General features: G+C 30.5%; 3 protein-coding genes across 5 annotated transcripts; 2 read left to right on the forward strand and 1 right to left on the reverse strand.

Annotated features, from left to right (window-relative positions):
* Positions 1-1,427: 1,427 nt before the first annotated feature.
* Positions 1,428-5,292, reverse strand: LOC118054152 (protein NDL1). 2 transcript variants are annotated; one of them, XM_035065617.2, is made up of 11 exons: positions 4,902-5,292; positions 3,837-3,936; positions 3,531-3,628; positions 3,300-3,388; positions 3,092-3,152; positions 2,927-3,013; positions 2,762-2,839; positions 2,600-2,656; positions 2,403-2,476; positions 2,175-2,310; positions 1,428-1,938 (listed from the first exon to the last, which is right to left on the reverse strand). In XM_035065617.2, the coding sequence occupies exons 1-11, from the start codon at positions 4,959-4,961 to the stop codon at positions 1,717-1,719; spliced, it is 1,062 nt and encodes a 353-aa protein (XP_034921508.1). In that variant the 5' UTR covers positions 4,962-5,292; the 3' UTR covers positions 1,428-1,716. The 2 variants fall into 2 exon arrangements, with proteins under 2 accessions (XP_034921508.1, XP_034921509.1); XM_035065618.2 differs by having other exon boundaries at positions 2,421-2,476; positions 4,902-5,289.
* A 6,625-nt stretch (positions 5,293-11,917) lies between these two features.
* LOC118054153 (putative pentatricopeptide repeat-containing protein At3g23330) lies at positions 11,918-16,176 on the forward strand. Its single transcript, XM_035065619.2, has 3 exons — positions 11,918-15,229; positions 15,330-15,439; positions 15,574-16,176. The coding sequence occupies exon 1, from the start codon at positions 12,106-12,108 to the stop codon at positions 15,160-15,162; it is 3,057 nt and encodes a 1,018-aa protein (XP_034921510.1). The 5' UTR covers positions 11,918-12,105; the 3' UTR covers positions 15,163-15,229; positions 15,330-15,439; positions 15,574-16,176.
* A 5,000-nt stretch (positions 16,177-21,176) lies between these two features.
* Positions 21,177-25,574, forward strand: LOC118054156 (nucleosome assembly protein 1;2). 2 transcript variants are annotated; one of them, XM_073406152.1, is made up of 12 exons: positions 21,177-21,489; positions 21,616-21,659; positions 21,963-22,058; positions 23,406-23,498; positions 23,603-23,687; positions 23,773-23,834; positions 23,930-24,114; positions 24,239-24,416; positions 24,525-24,568; positions 24,747-24,966; positions 25,083-25,099; positions 25,202-25,574. In XM_073406152.1, exons 1-12 carry the CDS (start codon positions 21,444-21,446, stop codon positions 25,272-25,274), a joined length of 1,143 nt encoding a protein of 380 aa, XP_073262253.1. In that variant the 5' UTR covers positions 21,177-21,443; the 3' UTR covers positions 25,275-25,574. The 2 variants fall into 2 exon arrangements, with proteins under 2 accessions (XP_073262253.1, XP_034921516.1); XM_035065625.2 differs by having other exon boundaries at positions 21,181-21,489; positions 25,083-25,100; positions 25,206-25,574.
* Positions 25,575-27,206: the final 1,632 nt, after the last annotated feature.

A 27,206-nucleotide genomic window follows, 5' to 3' on the forward strand; every position in this document is an offset into this window, starting at 1 on the left:
TTGATCAAACATGTTTATTATATGATTTGTCAATTTTTTTTTTAATGAGCTGGTAAATGATCTAATATAGTACATCTTACCCCTTCTAAATCCTCTAACTTTGCTAACATAACATACTTGTAATCTAAGATATCTATATCACACCATATAGTCATTTTTTAAGATTGTACTATGATTTCCATGAGCAACGTAACATCATGGCCATAAGTTGGAGTGAATGATGAAGTTTTTAAAGTAGAAATCTATGGAGTCCATTATGCCCATAACATTTTTACAATGCATCATGCCAAACTTTATGATTGTTTCTAACTATTGTTGAATATTAAGGATTAATTCTTTATTGGTCTATTATGTTTGCCCATCGGTGTAGGCATAATAATGAGCAAAATAAATTATTTTAAAAGCATACTCTTTCTTGAATTGCTTCACTTTTTTTTTAGTGAACATTGATCTTTGCTCAAAATGATAGTTCTCAAGAGTTTAAACATATGGATGATCTATTCCATAATGAATTTGATCATAATTAATTGATTGATTAATCGATATGGAATAACTTTAACTCATTTGGTGAAGTAATACATGGATATATAGATGTAATTATATACTCTAAATTATGTTAGATGTATTATTTTACCATGATGTTTATTGTCTATTTTGTATAAAGTCATAGTTGGACCATTACATTAAGTTTATTTAATGATACATGTTGAATCAAACCACTACCTTTCTTGATATTCTTTTGCATAACTAATATAATCATTGGTTATTATGGCCCAATAAAAGTCATGGTTCATAATTATCCTCCTCATCTCAATTCTAAATTGGTGAGCTTTACAAAGTCCTTCATGAACCTAAGTTATAAACAATAATGCTTTTTCTTTATAATAAACATCTTAGTGAAATATAATTTTTTTTTCTCTTATATAATATATCTGCTAGGAGAACATTATTAGTCATTTATGTCTGAAAGACCTTGAAAATTTTTACAAAGAGTATTTTAAAAAGGTTTTGATTTGTTACGTAAAATTTCAACAATAACTTTATTATGACTATTTTATGCATTTTTTACCATAAAATTAACACACTTTTGCTTATAATTATACCCTTGTTAGACATCAGAGTAAATAATCATTTTATATCTTAATTCATCATTGACTTCTGTATTGTTTTCTCTTATTGAGAAAAATAAAAATTAAATTAGAAATCCTTTCAATAAGGATTGCTTGCAACTTCATGGTAGGGAGTTGGTGTATGATACTCGCATTTATACTCACCGATCATTTTGACAAATTCTTGCAACCCATATGAAATAGGAACTTTGAAAATTAAAGAGAATTATGAAACATGGAGTCACCACCTAATTTCTCAAGGAAACTAAGAATGGGATGGCTAAAAGGAGGAAAAGGAAAGAGAGAGGTGCTAAAATATGAGAGCATGTAACAGTCGAGTTTGTCTCTATTATTAAATCATCGTCAGCATAAAATAAATGTCAGTCCTCTTCAGAATATACAGACAGCTCAAGGACTCTTTTATGACTGACACCAAAAGAATGAATAAAATGCAGGTCATCTTCCTATGTCATTGACAACTCTTCCTCTATCTACACCTCTTCCAACAGCTTCTACTCTTTAAGGATTCAAGAAGAAACAAGAAATTATTGAGCAGCTTTTCAATAAAAAAGGTGAATAAATAAGTCGAGTAAGAATCGTCTCCAACTCAACCTTCAGGCGAAACACGGGTTTTTATTGGTTTAAGCTTCAAACCCATGCTTTCAGGTGAGAGAAGCTCTGGTGAGATACAAGAGGGGCTGAGTGGGCTCCTTGGACTGTCGCTGAGTTGGCATGGCCTGTACAACCCATAACCCATGAAGAAGTACTCCATAGGTATCAACATTGCATGTGGTTGTTCTTCTGTTACCATAGATCCACAAGCCTGGACCTGCGCAGCAAGCATGAAAACCATTTTCACTTTCTTTCAAGTACCATCAAGTTTGTTTGTAACATGTAGAGCTAGTTTTGCACATAGTGACTAGTTTCAAGCTCAGCTGCTGTTGCCAACGCAATGACACGGAATGAAATTCACCAATTACTTGAGAAATATTATGGGTAAAATAGAGTCAACTCGTTTTGTCTACAAATTCTTATAGAACATTCTAAATACTCTAAACCACGCACCTCAACCAAGGCACTATATCTTCGATCCAACTTCGTGATCATGTGGAGAGCCTCGGAATAGAAAGGAGAGTTGTCTCCGACAAATACAAGAGTGCGGCATCTTAGTTTCTTCAACCCACTAGTAATGTCGCGTCTCCTGCAGGTTTACAAACAAGAATTTCAACTTCAAGTATCTAAATTGAAGTGCACAAGTAGAGAATTATGTGCAGAAGAAGCGCAGAGAATAACCACAAGACAAATTCATACTGATTAATTGCTTGAAGAAACCGCAAAACATTGACACCCTGCCTCTCATCAAGCAACTGAAGAAACAAACAAGTCACAAGAATCAAAACAGTGTGACCCTATTACACGAAGCAAAGCCAGATTAAAGCTAATGTGATTCAGGGAAAAATAAATAAACTAATGAAAGGTTGAGCACTAACTCCTCTACATGCTTGAGCTATGTCCGACTCAGGAACTTCTGCACTACCGCGAACATCCTGTTAAAATTAATAGCTATTCTCATCATTCAACCTAGCTAATGATGGGATATGGACTGCAAAACATTTTTACATAGATGGCTAGGACATGGAGCACTACAATACCTTGCTGAAGTACCGCTGAAGCAAAAACTCCTTAAGTAAACCACACATGCCATAGAAATATAGCAAATTTGACATCACCTGAAAAATATAAATGAACTCAAACATGCTTATAAAAATTATAGGAAATCTCCGTAAAAGAATTATGGAAGGATTTGCGGAAATAACCTTGTTATATATCCATTCAGTCCAAGAGGGTGTTTTGCATAAAGGGGACACAAGTATCAAACCAAGAACACGCTGTCTATATTTCATCTGTAGTTCAAAACCTTGATCAGTAAAAAAGGTGGGAGTGAGTTTGAAAATGTTATAACATTCCAGAAGGGAACATACAGCAAATAGGGTTAGGATGTAGGCACCAGCTGTCACCCCCATGCACATCACTGCACCAAGCCTGAAAAAGGAACAAGAGACTAAATTAGCATCAACTACATACAAGGATGATAAATTGCCTGTATTTCAATCTAAAAACCAATTGATGGAAGAGTTCAAAACAAAATGAGTTAACTAACAAAGAAAACATTGAAGCATCAAACTTTACCCGAAATAGTTGAGAACCTCAATGATCTGATCTGCAAGGTCATCGACGGAAGGCAAAGGATCATCAGGACTAATTGGAGCAGCTCCCAACTGCAAGAACTCTTGTGAAAGTGCCAGAAAAGAAACTCTGTGAACAATTTGTTGGTAATGCAAAATGTTGGCTGAAAACAAAATGATTCATGGAAATAAGGGATGCATATGTAGATGCACTCAAGTCAACTAGCTAACTGACCTCATGACCTGGAGGACTAATGTGGTAAATGCAGAAGTTGTGTACCAGTAAAGATGCCGCTTCAGGACAAAAGAACAGGCCTTGGAAACAAGACATGTCTGATAAACAAGCATAAACAAAAAGGAATCCAAACATTGTTAGAACGCTGAATGTGCTAACTGAGAAAAAACTGATATATAAAACACATGATGATAAACCACCCAGTAAATATGAACTGTAATCCAAAGGCCTCTGCCAGATACATTCTTAATAGTTATATAAATAACATGCAGAAACAGCACAAGAGATATGACATTATGCACTTACAGTTGAGAGCTAAATCAGGATAAGTAATTAGTGCTGGCTTGTCTTGGTCTCCATACACTATAACAGACACGGAACCACAACCAGTTCTTACATGATGTTCCTGAAATAGGTTCGAACAAGGCAAATCATGAACAGACGAAAGAAAGTTTTCAATGACCATCAATCAATCAACTATAAGAGGATAAAATTAGAAAGTACTTCACTACCATGATATTCTAATAACTTGTGTGTTATTCACAAAGAATGATTGAAGAAACAAAACTGATTTATAAAATTGACAGCTACACATTGAAATAATAATTAAGTGTAAGACAAGCCAAAGTATAGCTAAGGTTTCTTCAATGAATTGCAACAGACTTTGACTAAAACACAAGCAATGAACATTGACATCAAAATCATCAAACAACAAGGAAGGAATATAAAAAGTATATAAAAAGAAGAGAAAAGGGAAAGCCTAATTCTTTTACATATTGACAGCGTCAGCAAAATTTCCAATAACTTATTCCAACGAAATATAAACGATCCAAAAACAACTTCTGACAGACTTCAGATCCAGAAAACATTGAAAGCTACAACCTTGCACAAGAAAAGAAAACGATACGATTTTCAATAAGGAGGGAAAAACAAGAAAATTTCAAGAACAGCTGCAGCACAACCAGTGGTTAAAAATTACAAAATTCCCATCTGTACAAGAATGTAGTAAGCAAACAAATGAGTTTATGAAAACAATAAAAGCACAGATCTATAAACACTCAAATCTCCAAAAATGAAAAAAAAAAAAAAAAACGCCCAGCTAAAGGGAGGAAAAAAAACAAGAAGAAGAAGAATTTTCTAGCCCATATTTGTCATTCCATTTGTGAAAAAAAATGAAACACAAATATCCAAATGGGTCTCGTTATTTTCTTTTTAAAATATAAAACAAAACCAGAATCCTAAATGAAATCAAAACCAACCCTCATAAAAAAAATATTGAATTTGAAATAGTGCCCATCGAAACAGAAGGCAAAACTACTCCAAATTGAACAAGGAAAAAAAAAAGACAAATCCAAAGGAAAAGCATAAAACCTTTCCGCCGAGGTAGATCTTTTCCACATCGACGAAAACGGAATCGTTTGACTCAGCCATGGCCGTGGCTCTCTCTATCTCTCTGTTTCTCGCTCAATAATGCCCCATTCAACCCCAGAAATCTCAAATTTTCTTGCTCTTTATCTCCCCTTCCCCCTCTCTTCTCTCTCTAAAATTTAGGCTTTGGCGTATGACTTATTATATACCGGCCGATTTTTTCTCACTTTTAACTTCTCTCTCAACTGCAAAAACGATCCGCACTTCACCTCCACCGACTATTTTTTAATGTAAAACACATCCATCTAAGTTCCTAACTGCCTTTTAACTGTCTGGCCTCAGTGTTCCTGTCGTCAAAACCGAACCATAAATTGAACAAGCGCGGTTCATTAGTTCATTTGTTCAATTGATGGTTCACCGGTAGGTTCCGGGTTTCCTTTAATATACATATAATAGCTATCCAACCCATACTTCACTGCAGGTTGTAAATATTTTTTTCAGAAAAATATAGGATATACAGCTTATTTTAAATAAAAAAAATCATAGTGTAATTAAAAAATTTCGTATAAGTATTAAATTAAATATATTGATAATAATTCATGTAAATAAACAAAAAAATTATTAACAATAGCCAAAAAAAATCGAGAAAATTAAGAGATGAATGTTGATCAAAATATTCAATCACACAAAATAAAGTATTTAACCGAAAGTGTTCACTAACTTATTTATTTAAATTAATAAAAAATACATTCATGTTTATAAAAAAAAAAAAAACTTTTGCTTTAAAAGATAAACACATATTAAACTAACTGAATAAACCCACACCCTAAAACAAATATGACGCAAGGCCGATCATGTTAGAAATATTATTTAATAATATATTTTTTTATTTTAAAAATTAAAGTTCATTTGTATAAAACAAAAAAATATATAGATGAATTAGAATAATCTCTTGAAAAATCAAACATAAACAAAAAAAATTAAAAAACACTTATATTCTAAAAAGACATGCAAAACTCGTGACCTAAGTTATGAGATCGGGATAGACTCATAGAAAAGAAATTGAAGAAAATCACAAACTAATATTTTTAAAACAAAAAAAACCTAATGCAGAAAAAAAAGATCGTATCAAACTAAATCCCTAACAAATAAAACGTTGAAAGATGAAACTAAGAAAAAATATCAATCACACCATAAAAGAATCTAAAATAATAAGGGTGAAAATAAATAAATAAAATCAAAGAGCAAAAATGTTTTTTAATTTGAGGGTTAAATTGAATGGAAAAATAGCTTTAACAAAAAACAAATCAAAAGAATGAGGGCTAAATTAAAAAAAATAAATCAACAAAAACTTTGATTAAATGATAAAATGGAAAGCCAATAAAACTTTAATAAAAGGGCAAAGGGAAAAAAAATCAAAAATCAAAAGAATAAGGACCGAAATAAAAAACAAAACATATGTAATATTGTAATTGAAGGACTAAAATGAAAAAAAAATAAAACCTCTACAAAAGAAATAAGAATGAAATAAAAAATTAAAAGAATGAGTACTGAAATTGAAAAACTAAAAACGACAGTCGTGCCCTTTACTTGGCAAGAAAAAAAATAAGGAAAAAAAAAGAAAAGAAATGATTGCCACCGACAATCTGCCCACCATACATCGTGACACGCCACACCATGTGAAAAAAGACATTGTGGCATGCATTAATAGCTTTTCTAATTAAAAAGTCAACATAAAAATATAAAAACACCCCATGACCCCTGTAATTACTAAAAACAACTCGTGTGAAAGTAAAAAAATAAAAAAAATTGCAAACCTATTTTTTTCTTTCTTATCTAAAGCCAAAAACATAATTTTACTATATGTCAATAATAGAAAAACAAAAAAAAATATTTCATATTTTTTGTAATTATTTAGGTCATGGAGGGTATTTTGATATTTTCCTCTTTCTCCTTATGTTGCATGTGGCATTGGATGATGAACAGTTTATTGCTGATAGTTGTTACTTTTTTTTCTTTCTTTTTTCTTTTTACCCAAGAAAGTACACAGTTGTCTTCTTTTTTTTTTTAGTTTTTAATTTCAATCCTTTTTTTTTTTTGTTCTTATCTTTTTTATAAAAAATTTATTTGTTTTCAATTTAGTCATTCAATTATAATTTGTCATATATTATTTTTTTTCATTTAGATCCTTATTCTATAGATTTCTAACTTTTTTCCTTGGCCTTTTTGCTAAAGTATTATTGGTTTTCAATTTCATCCTTCAATAAAAGTTTATATTTTTTTTTTTTCAATTTGGCTCTTATTCTTTTGATTTGTTTCTAATTTTATTAAAGTTATTTTTCTTTTTAATTTAACCCTCTAATTATACATTTTTGGTTTCCCTTTAATTTATTTTATATTCCATTTTTTGCCCTTATTATTTTAATTATATATTTTTTAGATCTTTTTACGTAATTTATTTTTTTCCTAGTTTTATCATTTAGCGTTTTGATTTGTTAGAGATTGAGTTTTGTGATTTTTTTTCATTTGTAGTGCTTTTGATCTAATAACTCGAGTTAGAGTTTTGAAAAGTTAATGTGGATTGATATTCTTCTTCTTTTTTCTCTCATTCTATTTTTCAATTTAATCATTCTACAATAGTTTTTTACAATAAAATTGGTTTTATGATTATCTTTAATTTATTTTCTATCAGTTTATCTCGATCTCATAACTTAAATCATAAGTTTTACAAGCCTTTTTAATTGAGTTTGTTTTTAATTTTTTTTATATTTAATTTTTGAAGATATTATTCTTATTTATCAATATTTTTTTATACAAATGAACTTTATTTTTAAAACTAAAAATATTTATTTCAAAATAATATTTCTAATGTGTTTGGCCTTGGGTAATATTTATTTCCTTTTATTTTATTCAATTAGTTTCATGTGTTTTTATTTCTATTGATTTTAAAAAAAAAAATTCAGTACACATAACATGGTAAATATTTCATTTTGCAGAGTTAAATATCTTGATCTATATCCTTCTCTAATTTTTTTAATTTCTCTTTTAGTTATTATTAACGATTTTTTTTTCTATTTATTTATATAGATGGTTATCGATTTATTTAATTAGATGCTTGCATAAGCTTTTTCAACTTATAGTTTGAATTTTTTTATGTAAAAAAAAAAACATCAAAATAGCTTGCACACCTAATTTTATTTTTTTTAAATAGTTTTTACGTGGAGCGCAAGTTAAATAGCTAGTGTGTGTGTGTATAAAATGTGTGCACATGTGCTTGCATGTGTGAAAATTAAAAATACCTTTATTTTTACTTATAATAACAAGAGTGCTTTAAGCATGATATCAAAATCATTAACATAGCATGGTTGTGTAATTGTTTAGTAGATACTAGATCATTGTAATGGGATAGATTGTGGGTTGGATAAAAAATATTTTGAACATAAATAAATATTTATACCTTTTTAACATGTTTATGAATAGAAAAAAAAAAAAAAAAAAAGAAACTACTTGGGGGGTTTATCCAATATAATCCAGTTAACTTGACAATTGCTAAGATAGTCCAAATGGTATATAAAAACATATTTTGACTAGAAAAGATTTCAAGACAATAATTTTTTAAATATTGAGAAGACAATGTATTAGATCAATCTAAGTAAACCCAAATTAATTAGTTAAATTTGTGATTCAAGTCATGAAATCATAATAACCCTATAAAAAATAAATTGAAACAAATTATAAAGTCTAATTCTCAATTAGCTTAACATTGAATAATGAAATTAAAAAACAAATCAATTAAAAAATGACATTAAAAGAAATGACCTGGATCAACCCGAGTTAACTTGTCAAATCCATGACTCGAGTCATGTGGTTAGGATAACTTTATAGAAAGTAAATCAAAACAAATTATGAAACTCAATTTCCAATCAATTTAATGCTGAAAACTGAAATTGTTTTTTTAAAAAAAATCAATTAAAATAAAAACAAATAAAACCCAAGTCAATTAAAATAATAAAAATCAATTAAATCATCTCTTCTTTTAATTTTTTTAATATTTTATTTTTAGAGTGAATTGTTATTTGAACCTTGTGTTTTTGATAAAATAATTAATCAATCCCTTTGTTTAAGACTAGAAGATTTTATTTTGTTTTTCATTTTTTTTATACTTAAACAATAACTTTTTTCCAAAAACAGCTTTTGATCTCCAAAAGTTTTCACCATATAATCATAATAAAAACCCATTACCCTTATCAAATGAGTTGAAAAAAATTGGTCAAATAGCAAGAAGGTTTATTGGTGAAGTATGGGGATAGTTATGATGAATCAACTTTGAGTTGATTTTGTTAGTGGAAGTCATGATTTTGATGGGTTGGATTTCTTTTCCTTTTTAATCTCAACATAACTGGATTATTGTTCACGACAAAGACAATAATATATATATATATATATATATATATATATATATATTTTGTTGGATTTTTATTTTTCAAAAAAAGAAAAGAGTTGGAGAATTGGCATGGAGAAAATTAGATGGTGGTTTGGTTAAAGTTAGAATAACAAAAAAAGATTAATTAATTTGGGGATGAGGTAAAGTTAGATAAATTATGTATTTTCACATGTACTTAGATAAAATGAATCCTATAATTATTAAAATTACTTCAAACATAAGAATTCAATTAGCAAATCAAATTAATTTAATCTACTTCATTAAAATAAATTCTAATATAGAATTGGTTTCAAACAAGTCTTAGTCATTGAATCCTATAATTGTTAAAATTACTTCAAACATAAAAATTCAATTAGAAAATTAAATTAATTTAATCTACTTAATTAAAATAAATTCTAATATAGAATTGGTTTCAAACAAGTCTTAGTCATTGAATCCTATAATTTTTAAAATTACTTCAAATATAAGGATTCAATTAGCAAATCAAATTAATTTAATCTACTTAATTAAAATAAATTCTAATATAGAATTGGCTTCAATCAAGTTTTAGTTATTTTTTTTAAATATAGATCGTAGATCTAGATGTTCATTATGAGTTTGATATTCTTTTGTTATTTACAAATATTGTTTTTGAAGATGAGACACCATAACTTGAGGTATTTTGATGGAGAAGAAGACAATAAAATGTCTCTAAATAGCTTCTTAAATAATTTGAGTTTTGAAAATATTAGAGGAATTAAAGGTATTATGTGACAAAATTATAGGCTTCATTTGTTTTCTGGAAAGTTGGTTTTTTTTGGAAAGTGAATTTCAAAAAAAAAGTAAATTATTTTTCAATGTTTGGTAGTATAATGGAAAATAAGTTGAAAAACATTTTCCAGTGTTTGATTATGTCATGAAAAATGAGTTGAAAAATAACTTATTAATGTTTTATTTTTTTCAAGTTTATTAAAATAATGAGGAATAAATCTTACAAATTAAAAAGTTGAATGAGAATGAAATTAAAAATATATAATTTCATAAATTATCTCAAATAAAATAAATAATAATCAAAATAATAGAGATCAAATCTAAAAAATAAAAAAAAATGAAAGATGAAGAAATTAAAATAGTAATAATAATAATTAACATTTTATAAATTATTTCAAATAAAATAAGTAATAATTAAAAGAACGATGACCAAATTTGATAGATAAAAAATTCAATTAAAAAATAATAAGAAAAAAGAAAATAAAAATTATAAAAATAAGGACCAAAATTAATATAAAAATTAAATTCTAAGGGATGAAATTGAAAAACAAATATTCAAAAAAAAATATATATATATATATATAGCAATCAAAAGTTTGAGAACCAAATTTAATACAATCAGCAAATAATATGATATTTCTAAATTTTTTATAACTTCTGAAAAATATTTTCCGCCCAAAATAAAAGAAAAACACTTTTTTGAAAACCAAGTCAATTTATTTTTTACAAAAAAGTGTTTTTCGTTGACCAATTTTTTTTAATAACAAACAAATATAAAAAAAATTTGAAAAATAATTTCTCAAAAACTACTTTCTGAAAAATATATACAAGCCATAGTCACTCTAGAAATGACATAATTTTATAGATTTAAGCTCATGTAAGTTGATTGATTTCAGTATATTGTCTTATTCTTTATGCAAGTATATTCTTTGTGAATTTTCTTATGGATCATACCAATATTAGTTTATATTATATATATAATTAATATTTTTTTTTACATGTTAAACGAAATAATTGTAAAGTTTTGTACTTGTAGTATACATTTTAATATGAGTTTTTATCTATGATATGCTAATTCTTTTAATAAAAAAAGAAGCTAAATTGATGAAACCTTTCTTGAACTTAAAGTCATAGAATTAATCTCTATATTCTCAATTTTAGTTTTAATCTTCTTATAATTTAATCTAGTATATATCTGAAATCAAGTCTTCATGTTATTTTTTCTAAGATTTTGTCCATATTATACATTTAAAATATAATGAAATGATTTAAATATTCTCAATTTTAATAATCTCTATCTTAATTTCAGTTCTTTATCTAAAAGATTTTATTTTAAATATTTTATATAAAGAAACCAGTAGCCTAAATAACCTTTCTTCCTTAAAATCTTTGTTTTTTTAATTTATAAATACAAATTTCTAATTAAAAATTATGGTATTATATTTTATTTTCAAAATCTAAAATTAATTCTATCAAAACAACTAAAATTGATCCATTAAGTTACGAGTTATTGAAGTTAAGGATGCTTAAGTTTTAATTTATTATTAATTTTAAATAAAATACGGATGAAATTCTAAAAAAAACCAATTCAAGAGATTAGATTTTTAATATATCATAGGAAGTGTAAAACTAAATTTAAATTATAACTAGTATTGACCCGCGCTACACAATAAATCAATATTATTTTCTTTTAAATGTTAAAAATAAAAATAAAAATAAAACTACTATTAAAATTCATAACAAAAAATTTATTAATCTACAAAGGTATTCTCATTATATTTAACTTTTGTTATAATAGGAATGATCGAACAGTTTAGCCAAAAAGGAAACCAACACGCACATCTATCAAAATCACGTACCGAGTGCAAATAGAAAAAGCCTAAACAAAAGCCTAACCCTACAGTCTACAGAAATTATGGCAATCACTCACCGACATGAAATATCAGGGGGTGTGAGATAATGCTTCTCCCAGTTGCCTAACATAATTCCTATGTTGTCTTGGTTCTGTTTTTGATGCATCTGACAGCGGCCAAAAACATACTTTGCAACAAGGCCACCTACGACTCTCTAGTGTTCAAATTCATGGAATGCGACTTCATTACCCTGAAAATGCGCTGCCCGTCACTAAATTATCGATTCTGCCCTAGACATACTTCTTCTATGAAGTTACCCAACAAGCCCCGTTCAAGTTCAACTTCGTTGTTGATTTCTTTTGGGCCAAATTTTTCCGTTTCTGCTGCCGCTCTCAGTACTATTGAACCCAGCCCCACGAGAGATTGCAATCCCACCAATCCTCAAAACTCGCCGGCTCACCTCCCTGAGGCTAATACAAAGATATCCAGAAAGTTTTGGAGTCCGAATTTGCCTAATCTAAATGATAAAAGTGAAAGTAACGTAACCAGCAGCCCTGTGAGGTTTGATGAAAAGGAGAGGCTAAAACGATATTCTGTTATGCTGCGTGAGTGTGCTTCAAAAGGGGATGTAAAAGGGGGGAAGGCTATTCATGGGAACTTGATTACAAGTGGAGTGGAGCTAGATTCACATTTGTGGGTTTCTTTGATAAATTTCTACGCAAAATGTAGGAGCCGATTATTTGCACGCAAGGTGCTTGCTGAAATGCCCCAGCGAGACGTTGTATCATGGACTGCGCTGATTTCTGGATTTGTGAATGAAGGCTGTGGAAGTGAGGGCGTTAGTCTATATTGCGAAATGAGAAAGGAGAATGTAAGGGCCAATGAGTTTGCATTGGCTACTGCATTGAAAGCTTGCTCTATGTGCTTGAATTTAGAGTTTGGAAAGCAGGTCCACGTGGAAGCAATTAAAGCTGGATTGCTATTGGATTTGTTTGTCGGGTCTGCGCTTGTTGACCTTTATGCTAGATGTGGAGAGATGGAACTTGCTGAAAGGTTGTTCTTTGGCATGCCTGAGAAGAATGGCGTGTCGTGGAATGCTCTGCTCAATGGTTATGCTCAACTGGGCGATGGGAAGAAGGTTTTGAAGTTGTTTTGTAAAATGAAAGAGTGTGAAACAAAGTTTAGTAAATTCACTTTGTCTACTGTCTTAAAAGGCTGTGCTAACACAGGGAGTTTAAGAGAAGGCAAAGTACTGCATGCTCTGGCACTCAGAAGTGGGTGTGAGATTGATGAATTTCTGGGTTGCAGTCTTGTTGATATGTATTCAAAGTGTGGGACGGTTTATGATGCATTAAAAGTGTTTACAAAGATAAGAAATCCTGATGTAGTGGCCTGGAGTGCGATGATCACTGGCCTTGATCAGCAAGGCCATGGCCAAGAAGCGGCTGAGTTATTTCATCTGATGAGACGCAAAGGAGTTAGACCTAACCAATTTACCCTTTCTAGTCTTGTTAGCACGGCTACTAATATGGGTGACCTGCGTTACGGTCAAAGCATTCATGGTTGTATATGCAAATACGGGTTTGAATCTGATAATTTAGTCAGCAATCCATTGATCATGATGTACATGAAAAGCAGGTGTGTGGAAGATGGTAACAAGGTGTTTGAGGCAATGACCAATCAAGATTTAGTTTCTTGGAATGCCCTTTTATCTGGATTCTATGACTCACAGACTTGCGGTAGAGGACCAAGAATCTTCTACCAGATGCTCTTGGAAGGTTTCAAGCCTAACATGTTCACATTTATTAGTGTTTTAAGGTCTTGTTCTAGTCTGTTGGATTCAGAGTTTGGAAAGCAAGTACATGCTCATATCATAAAAAACAGCAGTGATGGTGATGACTTTGTTGGGACAGCTCTTGTTGACATGTACGCAAAGGCCAGATGCTTGGAAGATGCAGGTGTAGCTTTTGATAGATTGGTTAATCGGGACGTTTTCTCTTGGACAGTCATTATTTCTGGTTATGCACAAACTGATCAAGCAGAAAAGGCTGTTAAGTATTTTCGTCAAATGCAAAGAGAGGGTATAAAGCCAAATGAATACACTCTTGCCAGCTGTTTAAGTGGATGTTCCCATATGGCAACCTTGGAAAATGGGCGGCAACTCCACGCTGTGGCAGTGAAGGCTGGGCATTTTGGTGATATATTTGTTGGTAGTGCACTGGTCGATATGTACGGGAAATGCGGTTGCATGGAACATGCCGAGACAATTTTTAAAGGCTTGATTTCACGGGATATAGTCTCATGGAACACTATTATATCTGGGTACTCGCAACATGGCCAGGGGGAGAAGGCTCTTGAAGCCTTTAGGTTGATGTTATCTGAAGGAATTATGCCTGATGAGGCCACTTTCATTGGTGTTCTTTCTGCATGCAGTTTCATGGGTTTGGTTGAAGAGGGGAAAAAGCGTTTTGACTCGATGAGTAAAATATATGGGATTAACCCTTCAATTGAGCATTATGCTTGCATGGTTGATATTCTTGGCCGAGCTGGAAAATTCAATGAGGTCAAGATCTTTATTGAGGAAATGAACCTAACCCCCTATCCCCTGATCTGGGAGACTGTTCTTGGGGCTTGCAAATTGCATGGAAATGTTGACTTTGGTGAAAAAGCTGCTAAGAAACTATTTGAAATGGAACCCATGATGGACTCCAGTTATATATTGCTATCAAACATTTTTGCAAGCAAAGGCAGGTGGGATGATGTAAGAAACATCAGAGCATTGATGACCCTGCGAGGCATTAAAAAAGAACCTGGGTGTAGCTGGGTAGAAATTGATGGTCAAGTTCACGTCTTCTTGTCTCAAGATGGTTCACACCCCAAAATGAAAGAAATTTATGCCAAATTGGACAAGTTGGGGCAAAGTCTGATGTCAATAGGTTATGTGCCAAAAACAGAAGTTGCTCTTCATAATGTCTCTGACAAAGAAAAAATGGAACATCTCTACTATCACAGTGAAAGATTGGCTCTTTCCTTTGCTCTTCTAAGCACCGATGCAGTGAAACCAATTCGGATTTTCAAAAATCTACGAATCTGTGAGGATTGCCATGATTTTATGAAGCTTATCTCTGACATCACAAATCAGGAAATAGTTGTCCGTGACATAAAACGGTTCCACCATTTTAAGAGAGGCACCTGCTCTTGTCAGGATCGTTGGTAATTTTTCTGCAAAACCACAAAGCATGCATCAAGGACCAGAAGTTTGCATATCCGGAGTCAAATTTTTGGTAATGTACTTGGGATATTTTATGTTCATTATATCCCAGATAATTATTCTACATGTCATTGTTACGATGTTCCTCTGCACTCATTTTTATATTTCTCCAGATTAAGTGTATGAAAACTCTGAAAGCAAAGGAGCATATGATTGTTGCTGCTAACAATATTTTGAAGAGATGCTTCAGGAAACAGGGTGGCTTTCCATCCTTGTATAGAAGGTACTTTTTTATTGCTTTCTTTTATTTAATAGAAAACCTCAAGGAAAATTATGTTCGCAGTTAGAAATAATCCAAAGCATTCCTGCTCAAGTTTGTAATTTTTGTGCATGCTTCTCCCTCCATATCTTTGCTAGCTGCTGTTTATCTGGGCTCTAATATGGAGGCGGTGCGTATAGCATGTACCTCGGTGCACAACTAGAAGGACCTGCATCGGTGCATTCCACTAAATGAACCGTGCCTAGAGTTTCTGCACGTCACTTTTGCAATAAATTGAATTGTGAAAGTGCCACCACAGCGCTGAATTTCTGATTCTCTTGACTGCTCTTTCCTTTGTGATGATCCTTTGTCTATAGTGCCCATTAAATGACATTGGAAACTAATCGCCAAGTGAATGTACAGCTTAGCAATGTATTGTGGAACTGCCTCTCAAACCGCAACATCCCAGTTAAGCTCTTCTAACTCCTGGAAGACTCCATATGCTGGCTGTTCTGTCAGTTGCAGAGTTTGCTGAGGTAGGAACTTCCAGGACTTTTGCTTATGACTTGTTGCTTAAACTACTTCGGAGAGAATCACAGTCAGGAGTTAACACTACAGTAAAAACATAACAAGGTTGTAGAGATTTCTAATTTTATGATTTTTGTAGATTATTGTTAGATGCTAGACAATTAAAAAAACTTAATTTATGACAATCCAACTTTAAAAAGTTGATCAAACGGAGAAAAAATATTGAATATTCAGTAATTTTTACATAAACTTAAATAATTTTAAATTGTCTAATAAAATTTCTTGGGACTCAAAAAGATTTTATACTTTCTGTTTTTTTTTATATATGTTTCAAGAAACCAAACAGTAGATTAGTCATCGTGAAAGTTGTTGATTATATATTTTAATTGTTATTATATTTAATTATAGATCAAATTTATGATAATTTTTCCAAATATAATTTTTATTTCTTTTTTATCTTATGATATTTTCAAAAGAAATCTTTGTTGCTGTTCTGTTGAGATCTGGTTGAATTTCTCCATATCTGGATGGAATCTACAGAAAAATAAAAAAAAAAATGGTTTTGGAGTGGCTATGACAACCACCAGTGGTGGCTTTTCAATGTTCCCTTTCACCTCATTATTGGGGGCAAATGCAACAGTCCATGGCTGCAACACATTGTGCTACTTAAAGCGTAGTGACAGCTATGACTACCAATAATGAGGGTAATGTGCCCACACTAGCAGCAACAAGGAAGAAGGAGATAAGGGGCAAAATTCCCCTAAAACCAATAGAGGTTTTTTGGGTCTGAACTATAATTCTACCATTGAAATCTATGCTTAATTAGAATTTGGTATTTAAATGGTAGAATTACAATTTTACCTCTAAATATATAAGATATTGATTTTATATTTTTCAAATGAAATTAATTGCAAAATTAATTTTCTTAATTGGATTTTGATTATATATATATATATATATATTAATGATGAAGTTATGACTGAATATCAACGTGATATCAATGACGATAAGAAGGTTATATGTGTGATGTTAGCTAATATATTGCCTGAACTTCAAACACAACATATGAATATAGATGTTTATTCTATAATTATGCATCTCAAAGAGTAGAGTAATTTGATATGGTTAATAAGATTGAGAGGTATGCGATCTTTAGAGAATTATACCACTACAAGATGACAAAATATTCATCTTTAAACTATCCTGTTTTGTTTATGATTGAGAACTATCTTTGTACTTTGCATATTAATTCTGATATTGGATAACAAATGTGATTTTCTCAATTGCAAAAAAATTATAGGAAGTAAAGAAAAGTAGAAGATTAGTAGAAAATTATATAAAAGCATAGTGGACCCATGTTTTGGTAATGGAGCAAAATTTGCTACATTAGAATTTATTGTTTAACTTTTTCCAAGTGGTTGATATTATATAACTTGTTAATTGTTTTTTTATTTTTAGTACTTTCTAGAAACATTAGTCCATTTCTTACTTAACTTTAAATGGATTTAAATTTATTATTAAGGAAAAATAATGTTCCTTTTATAATAATGATATTTATTATAGATCTGGTAATTATATAAATGGTTTGTATATACTTCAAAATGCATTGTTCAATATAAACAACAAGAAGAATAAATAAAATAATCAATATTCATCTTATTTATAATATTATAGATTAGGTCATATCAATAAAACATGAATTATTAAGTTACATAAAGAAGGATATTTTGATTCTTTTTATTATGAATCATATAGTTATATGAAATGTGTAAAGCTTGTTTATTGGATAAGATGATTAAAACACTCTTTACTAAAAAAGTGAAAGATGTAATGAATTGTTATGTATATTACATATAAATGTATGTGGACCGATAAAAACTCATGTTATATATATATCATCATCATATTTACTAATAATAATTCTAGATATGGTTATGTATATTTGATGAAGCACAAGTTTAAGTTATTTGAATGGTTCAAAGAATTTAGAATTGAAGTAAAAAAACAAACTAGAAAAAGTACAACTATATTTTGATCAGATCAAAGTGATGAATACTTAAGCAAAAAATTTCAAGATAATAACAAGATTCTCTCACAATGAGTACTTCTTTGAACATCATATGATAATAGAGTTTATTAAAGGAGAAAACATTTATCTTTTTTTTTTCTATAGTGTTATACCCTACAAACTAAAACTTACCTTTTAAATAGAATTCTAATAAAGCTTAGTTAGATAAGTGTAAGTTTATAAGATATTCAAAAGAAACTATTGAATTTTATTTTTACCATCCTAATATGTAAAAGATATATGTTTCATAACATCTTATATTCTCAGGAAAATATTTTGCTCTTTAAAAAAGAAAATAGAACTTGAAGAAATTCAAGAACCATAAACTAACATCTAAATAAAGCCCAAACTCAAAGCTATAATATTAGATGTTCAAATTGGAGTTAAAAAAACACAAGAATTTTATAGATATTATAGGAAATGTCATGCACTAATAAAATATGAATTTCTCATGGAAATTAAAAATGACAAGTTGCTTATAATTGTTGAACCTACCAACTAGTTGGAAATAATATTTAATATTAATTCCTAGAAATGGCATGAGTTTATGAAATCTAAGATGGATTCCATATACATTAACCAAACATGAACATTGGTTGATCTAGAAAAAAAGAATAAAACCTATTGAATGGTAAGTAGACCTTTAAGAGAGAGGTTGACATGGATGACAATATGTAAATATACACAGTTAGACCAGTTGCCAAAGGTTATAAACAAAGATAAGGGGTAGACTTTGATAAAATCTTCTCACCAGTAGTTATGTTAAAATCCATAAGGATCTTGCTTGCTATAACAACATACCATGATTATAATATTTGGAAAATGGATGTTAAAACTGCATTATTGAATTAGAATCTTCACAAAGATGTGTATATAATATATAAGGTTTTTAATTTAAGAAAATTTCCAATCAAGTATGGGCTTAAATAAACTTTAAGGAATTGGAATATCCATTTTTATAAGATAATCAAATAGTTGACTTCATTACAAATATGGATAAGCCATGTGTTTATAAAATGGTTGGTAGAAGTGGAATTAATTTCCTAATATTATATGTAAACGATATATTATTGATAAAAAAAAAAATAACATCCCATTACTCTAGTTAGTAAAGATTTGGTTGTCCACGAATTTTTTCCATAAAAGATATGGGAGAAGCAACATTGTATTAGGAATAAAGATTTACATAGATAGATCTAGAATTTTATTTGGGTTATTCTAATCCATATATATTGATAATATGCTAAAATGGTTTAGTATAAAAGAATCTAAGAGAAGATATTTATCTATTTCGCATAGGGTATGTCTTTCCAAAAACTTGTGCCCTAGGACACAAATTAAGAAAGATATGATGAAAATAATTTTATATGCTTTGACTATAGAATCTATTATGTATGCAATTTTATGTACCAGACTAGATATATCTTAAGCTTTAAATATAATGAGCAGTTGTCAATATAATCCAAGTAAAAGTTGATAGAAGATAATTAAAAACATTTGTAAATACTTTAAAATAAACTAAAAATGATTTTTTAGTCTATAAAGAAGATGAACTTATAGTTCATAGTTATTCAAATATTAATTTTCAGTTAACTATTAATAATAGCAAATCTTAACCAAGACATATTTTTACTTTAAATGATAATATTGTGAGTTGAAATAGTTAGCTGAGTACCTCTTTGTATTTAAAGGGACAAAAGAGATTGTTTGAATCAAGAAGTTCATCATTAAACTATGTATGATTCTAGTTATATACTGTAATCACAATGAAGGCATTGGATAAGAAAAAGGAACCAAGATATCATTAATGATCCAAACATGTACTTAGGTAATTTCATTTGATTAAAGAATCATACAGAGAAAGAATGCAAAAATAGAGTGAGTATCCACTAAAAAGAATCTTGCAGATCCTTTTATTAAGGCATTGTCCCAATAAAAGCATCACCGTATATAGAGTGATATGGTATTAAATACAAGAGCAATTAACTTTAGTTTAGGTGAGAGATTGCTAATGTATATGCCCTTTAGGTTTTTAAGAAATTTTTGATTTAGTGATTCATGTGATTACTGTTAGAGACTAGATAATTTGATAACTTATAATCTGTGATAATCTAGTCTTGAAAAGTTAATCAAACCAAGAAAGAAGATTGGATTTTCTAGTAATCTTCTCTCAAACCCTAAACAATCTCAAATTGTCTAACAAGTTCCTTAGAACTTTTAAATTTGTTTAAAATCATTGTTTCCATTGTATTTACATGTTTTGGGAAACTTAACATCATAAATCATCCATTAGTTATCTATATGGGTATCTATTATCTAAGTACTATTTGTTATTCAACATAAAATAAAATAGTAATAAATATATTTGATGTCTATATGTATATTGATTGGCTTAGTTTTAGGTCAGTTTTGGGTCAAGTTTAACAATATCCATAACTTATTACTTGTCGGATGAGATAACTATAAAAAAAAGAAAGAAAAAAGAAAAAAGAACTCACTCATTGGGTAGGTTTTCAGTTTTCATAAGGTTTAGATGAAATTGTCATCTTTACTCTAAGGAGAGAGGAAATATTATATCATGAGTATTAACTCTTTCTTTTCTCTACTTTATCTATTTTTATAGGTGTATCTAATATATATAATGTGTTTTTCTCTAATCGTCCATAAAAAAAATATAAGTCATAACATTCTATTTATAAAGAAAACCTAACAAACTATTAATAGCAAAATATCACTTCACCCTATCAAAAGTATTACATATATCATTTTATGATAGTTTTAGAAATTTATACAATTAAGTTCTTACTTGAATTTTCCAAGTATAAAATTATAATTCTTAATATAGATCACATTATGGTTCTTAATTTTCAAATTTTATTTATAATATAGTCCCACTTGATTAATCATTCTGGTTCTTGGTGATTTATAGCTGTTTAGTTTTGTGTTTTAAAAGTGTTTTTGAAAAAAATTAAAATTTTTTTATTTTTTATTTGCTTCATATTAGTATTTTTTAATTATTTTACTACGATAATATTAAAAATAAATTTTTAAAAATAAAAAAAATATTTTTTTAATATTTTTTTTTTAAAAAAAAACAACAAACACAAACAGTCATTCACCCTCGTAGTTGATAGGGCTTGTCTAGGCAATAAATTAAGCTTCACTGTCTCATGGCGACATATAAAATGCTAGCCCACGTTTAGGTTTTTCCAAGTAGAGGGGAGAGAGAGGATTAGAAACGCAAGGCCGCGCCACTCTCTCTCAACCGGCTCCAGCCAGCTTCCTTTTTTTTTTTTTTTTTTTTTTTTTCTTTACCCTCTTCCCTCTTTTTCTCATAACCCATCTAGGGTTTTAGCTCTTCGCTTCTCTCAAACCCCCCCCACACCCCCTCTTTCTCACACACCTCGCTCTTTTCTGTTTACTCTTTTCAACATGAGCAACGACAAGGATAACTTCAACATGGGTGATCTCAGCGCCGGTGGTTACCAAAACCCTAATTCTTCCTCTCTGTCACTTTCCACTCTCTTTCGATTTTGATTTTCGTCACTATTGCTTTCGACTTCTTATAATAAAAGTTGTTTTGCGTTTTCTTTTTTGCCTGCAGCTCTTAATGACGAGGATCGAGCTGGCCTTGTTAATGCTCTCAAGGTCGTTTTGTAACTGACTTTGTATTTCTGTGTTGGCTTTTATTTTGTTGGGTTCTTTTTATGGTTCGACTATGGAGAATATGAAAAAAAGATATTTGATGTTTCTCTTCCTTAAGTAGTCACTCGTTAAATTTTATGTTTGTGATTGGTGGTTGGACTTTGATTAACCTCTATCTGGTCACTCTTTGACTGTGCTTTCTTTTTGTTTTTGTCTCTCTCAATGTTGTTTCTGTTTTACTTTTCCTATTATGATTTAGGATATTGTAATGGCTGATTGGATGAAGTTTTTTTGCTCTTTGTCCAGAATAAGCTACAGAGTTTGACTGGACAGCACTCTGAATTGCTCGAGAATCTGTCTCCAACTGTTAGGAAGCGTGTTGAGGATCTCAGAGGGATCCAGGCATGTTCTTTTTGTTGTCAAACCTGATTTTATGTGGTGTAATTGAGAGCTGTGCTCTTCTAGCCTGTGGTTTATTGATTTTCTATATTTGTGTTTTGGCAGCTTGCAGTTTATTGTTTTTGTTTATGAGGTTGTGTTGTTTCTAAGTCTCTGTTTTTGTTCCAGAAAGTTGCCATTGTGTGATAATGCAGTTTTTGTACTTCAGATTGCGTGAATTGGAATGTAAATAATCTTACCCATCAATCCAGCTTTGATATAGTTTCTTCTGATAGCTGTTCAGAATTAATTTTATATTGGAATGAAATTTATTGAATTAATTTTCATTTGTACGATGATTTACTTAAGTTAAATTTATGTGCTTGGAATAAAATTTGAAAAGATAGAATTATGTTGAAGTTACTGTGTGGAATTGAGTTATTTTTTTCCCATATCATTACTCCTCTTTGATGATTCTATGCAAACAAGAAATGGAGGATGAGTTCAATTTTGGGAGAATGTGTTGAGCTCTATTTCATTGAGGTTTCCAAACATGGTAATTGGACCTAATAGAATATAATTGAGTTAAATTAAATACTTTAAATAGAACTTTTGGATGGTATATTTGAAGATTTTCTTTCTGTAAGATGGCAAGAATGCAGAGAGGTTTGATGACTAGCAGAAGTTGTACCTTCTTGTAAAAGTTATTTTTCCGTAAAGCTACCTTTGAGGTTGTGGATGGAAGAATTTTGAGGCAGCCCATCCCTTTTTAACAATTTTGCATGAAATTACTGCTTTCGAGACTTGAATTTGCCCTTGTGCTTGCTTCATTCTCAGTCTTTGGAAAATTGAATAGGCTGCTTAGGAGGTGTTTGGGATTGTGGTGCAAGGTGCTTTTTAAAATAGCTTTTCGCTTGAAAATGCATCAAAATGAATTTTTTTACAGATTTGTTTTTCATTTTTGACATCAGCATATCAAAATCATAAAAAGCAACTAAAAAAAGCATCAATTTAATGCCTTTTCAAGGTGCTTTTTAAAATAGCTTTTCGCTTGAAAATGCATCAAAATGAATTTTTTTTTTCAGATTTTTTTTTTATTCTCAACATCAGCATATCAAAACCATAAAAAACAACTAAAAAAAGCGTCAATTTAATGCCTTTTCAAACCAAAAGCAATTTTGAAAAGCATCTGAAAGCTGAAGTTGTGCCAAACACCCTTTTATTTTGGGTAGTTGAGGAAAGTTTGTTAGCTGTGGTTTTTCTCTATTTCATGTCTATGCATTAAATCACTTAATGTTCATCTTTGTTCTCATTCTTGCGTGATTAACCAGTGGCTTTAGTCTTTTATATATGAGTTTTTTCAATGTTCAGAGTCAACATGATGAGTTAGAGGCAAAATTCTTTGAGGAGAGAGCAGCCCTTGAAGCTAAGTATCAGAAATTGTACCAACCATTATACACTAAGGTAAGATATACTTGGAGCCCATTATTGTTTTGTTCTAATACACTTGTCATCTAAAGTATCCTATGAAAGGATGTTTTTAATTCTGCTTCTCTGCCTACTTACAGCGATTTGAGATTGTGAATGGTGTTGCTGAATTTGAAACTAAAAATGAAGCGGCAATGGACCAAGAGGGGGAAAAGGCTGCTGAAGGTACTGGCATTCTGCTTATTTTTCACTGGTCATTTCTTTTGCTGACAAGTATGTGTAGCTTGATAGTTAAATACATCTGATGTAGAGAAAGGTGTTCCTGATTTTTGGCTTGTCGCCATGAAGAACAATGAAGTGCTAGCTGAGGAGGTTTGTGGTTTTGGTTTGCTTGTATCATATGTTTTGATTTCAATGCTTCTGATGATATGGTTTCAATTTTATTTTTTTTATGGTATTGTCATCAGATTACTGAGCGTGATGAAGGAGCTCTCAAGTACCTTAAAGATATTAAGTGGCATAGGATAGAGGATCCCAAGGGATTTAAGCTTGAGTTTTTCTTTGATTCCAACCCTTATTTCAAGAACTATGTTTTGACAAAGACATACCACATGATTGATGAAGATGAGCCCATTCTTGAGAAAGCAATAGGGTAAGTTCTATTTTTCTATCTCATGATTCTGCTGACAAGCTCTGACCATTTTTTGGTTGTAATACCAAAATTGAAGAAGGCTTGGTCTCGTACTGAAATATTTTTGTTACCTGGTGTGTTGTAGGACTGAGATTGAATGGTATCCAGGGAAATGCTTGACCCAGAAGCTTCTTAAGAAGAAGCCCAAGAAAGGATCGAAGAATGCCAAGCCAATTACCAAAACTGAAGATTGTGAAAGTTTTTTCAACTTCTTCAGTCCACCACAAGTTCCTGAGGATGATGAAGATATTGATGAAGATACTGTAATGACAAGTTTTATTACATCTATTGAAATGATTAATGATAACTCATTGCTTCTTGTTTTTAATTCTGGTTTCTGGTTGTTTTATTTTTTTCATCTTTTTGAACAGGCTGAGGAACTTCAAAATCAGATGGAGCAAGATTATGACATTGGGTGAGGGTTTTTTTTTTTCAACTATTCACTTCATGTCATGGACTGGGTTTCGAAGTGGCAATCAGCTAAACTTTATTTTTAAATGTTAAAGAGTCCCAAATCTGCTAGCCACGGTTTCCCTTTCTTTTTTACTTGAACTTTTTTTTATGTATGTGTCTTTGTTTGTACTATGATCAAGGTCGACCATTCGAGACAAGATCATCCCCCATGCTGTGTCATGGTTTACTGGGGAGGCAGTTCAGGGGGATGAGCTTGGATTGGATGATGATGATGGCGAGGAGGATGACGAGGAGGATGAGGATGACGAGGATGACGAGGATATTGACGAGGATGACGAAGACGAGGATGATGATGATATTGATGAGGATGAGGATGATGAAAGCAAGACCAAAAAGAAGGTTTGATTGTCTTGAAATTTGAGTTCACATTGTATTTTTGTTTTCCTGTTCATCTGCTTGAAGTTTGGTATGATACTAATTTTTGTTTTGTTATTTGGGCTGAAATTTTGCGGCAGTCATCTGCTGGGAACAAGGTATTGCTTCTATTCAATAAACTCTTTTGGTTTCGATTATCTCACTTTTCCAATTGCAAGTTAGGTGAATTTAACTTATTTTTTTCACCTATGATTTTACTGCAGAAAAGTGGAAAGGGACAAGTTGGGGATGGTCAGCAGGGTGAACGGCCTCCAGAATGCAAGCAGCAATGAAGTTTGATTGCTGCAGCATACTTGTCAAGTGTTGATGCCGTGTTTGGAAGAGGAGATAGGAAGGGGCGTTGAATTTTTGGATGTTCATTCATTTCTTTTCTTTTTTTATCTTTTTTTTTTGTTTCACTTTTACATTAGTATGCCATATTCTGAACGAATGGTCTGGACTTCTTTGTATCCCCTGTTGGTTTGGAGGGGGATGTGGTGAAATAGGTTATAAGAGGTTTTTATGCTTTCGATTTTGTTTTCCTACTGGGATTTCCTTCTACTATTAAATGAACTCTTCTCCCCTTGCTTTTATTTTCTGAATTTTGCAATTTGTTTGGTGCCCTTTCTCTTTAATCCATTATTGCGAGCCCTCTTCCCAGCCCAATGCCATTTTGGCAGCGGGTGGGACTTGTTATTGATTCACTCTCTTGAGAAGGCCGGTGGTCTGGATGTTTTATTTTTATTTATTCTGTTTTTTTTTTTTCAACTCATGCTGGGACTTGCATGCTTCATTTATATGGCATTTTCTCATATATATATATATATATACTGGACGCAATTCACGGGTTATTTTTAATTGATCGTATATTTACATGCAAAAATGTTAATATAGATAGCGAAATAAGTTAGTTTGGCCAGTGGATAAATATAAATATTAATGAAAGAGTAAGATTGAGATTTTTAGAAACTTTATTTTATATTGGTTATTTTTGTTATTTTTTTTTTTTTTTGCTAATTCCATTATTTAATGTGAGATTTTTATTAAATTTTATCATTTAATATTAAATTGAAGATAATTAATCTTAGTGTTTTCTATCATATAATAAAAGAAAAAAATAATTTAACATAGTGGATTTCATAACTCAAGTCGCATGGTTGACAGATTAACTAAATATCAATACTAAATATCAATAAAAAATTAGGTTGAGATTTTTCAAGTTTAACTTATTATACCAATTTTAATAATAATGCCAGAAAGTTTTTAGCAATCTAAATGTTTTTTTGTTTTACATTTTAAAAAATTTGTATCTAACTCGCAACAAAAATGCAGGCAAATAAACTAGTCTCATCCAATCAATTTAGGAATTCGAGTATGATATTGCACTGTGCTGGCTTGAGCCTCTCCATTTTGCATTAGCTCTTAACGTGTCCCTTTAATGCAAGTACAAGATTAGTTTTTTTTTTTTTACCTAATACAACTTTTAGAGATGGGATACTATTCTTTTAGTTTGGACAGTGAAGTTAGAAAAAAAACTTTAAATTAAATTTGTGTATTTCCATGCCTAATACAATGGGTTTTATAGGTATTTTTATTAAGTTGGATCAGGCTAGCCATAAACTCCTACCAAAACAAACTTTTTATCATAATAGAAGATACTTTGATGTTAAGTAAATCATAGGAGGAAAATAATGTCTAGTACAAAGGACTAGAATTAGAGCGTGGAAGAGTTATTGTTGTGATTGTCGTGTGTTGTTATATGTTTATTATTACTTGCTGACCTAAAGTATTTATATACTTTGGTCACATGAAATTACCTCATGGAGCATGGAGTTACAGACATGTTATGTAAGAGTAATTATGAAAAATAATTACTTTTATCGTGCAAGTAACTTGTAAAATAATTCATCAGGTGTAAGGGATGTATTGGATATGGTAGTGTCGTACTAGCTATTGGTTTGAAAGATAGGCATCTATTGGTGAGAAAAGAAAACATTCATAGGTGACTATGTGACATTATACTAACAAGGAGTGCACCACTAATTTCTATAAGTGCGTAAGTGGTTGTTTGGCACTTGAGCTCATTATTTTTTGTTTTTTTTTTTTCCTTTCTTCTCCCTTCATTTGCATGTTGTTCGGAAAAATAACTTGTAGGATTGAAATGGAAAATTTTAAAAGAATCAAGAACTGACCTAGAGGAGAAGAGAAAATTATCTAGCATGTCT

Source organism: Populus alba, chromosome 18, assembly GCF_005239225.2.
Source record: "Populus alba chromosome 18, ASM523922v2, whole genome shotgun sequence".
Lineage (NCBI taxonomy): Eukaryota > Viridiplantae > Streptophyta > Magnoliopsida > Malpighiales > Salicaceae > Populus > Populus alba.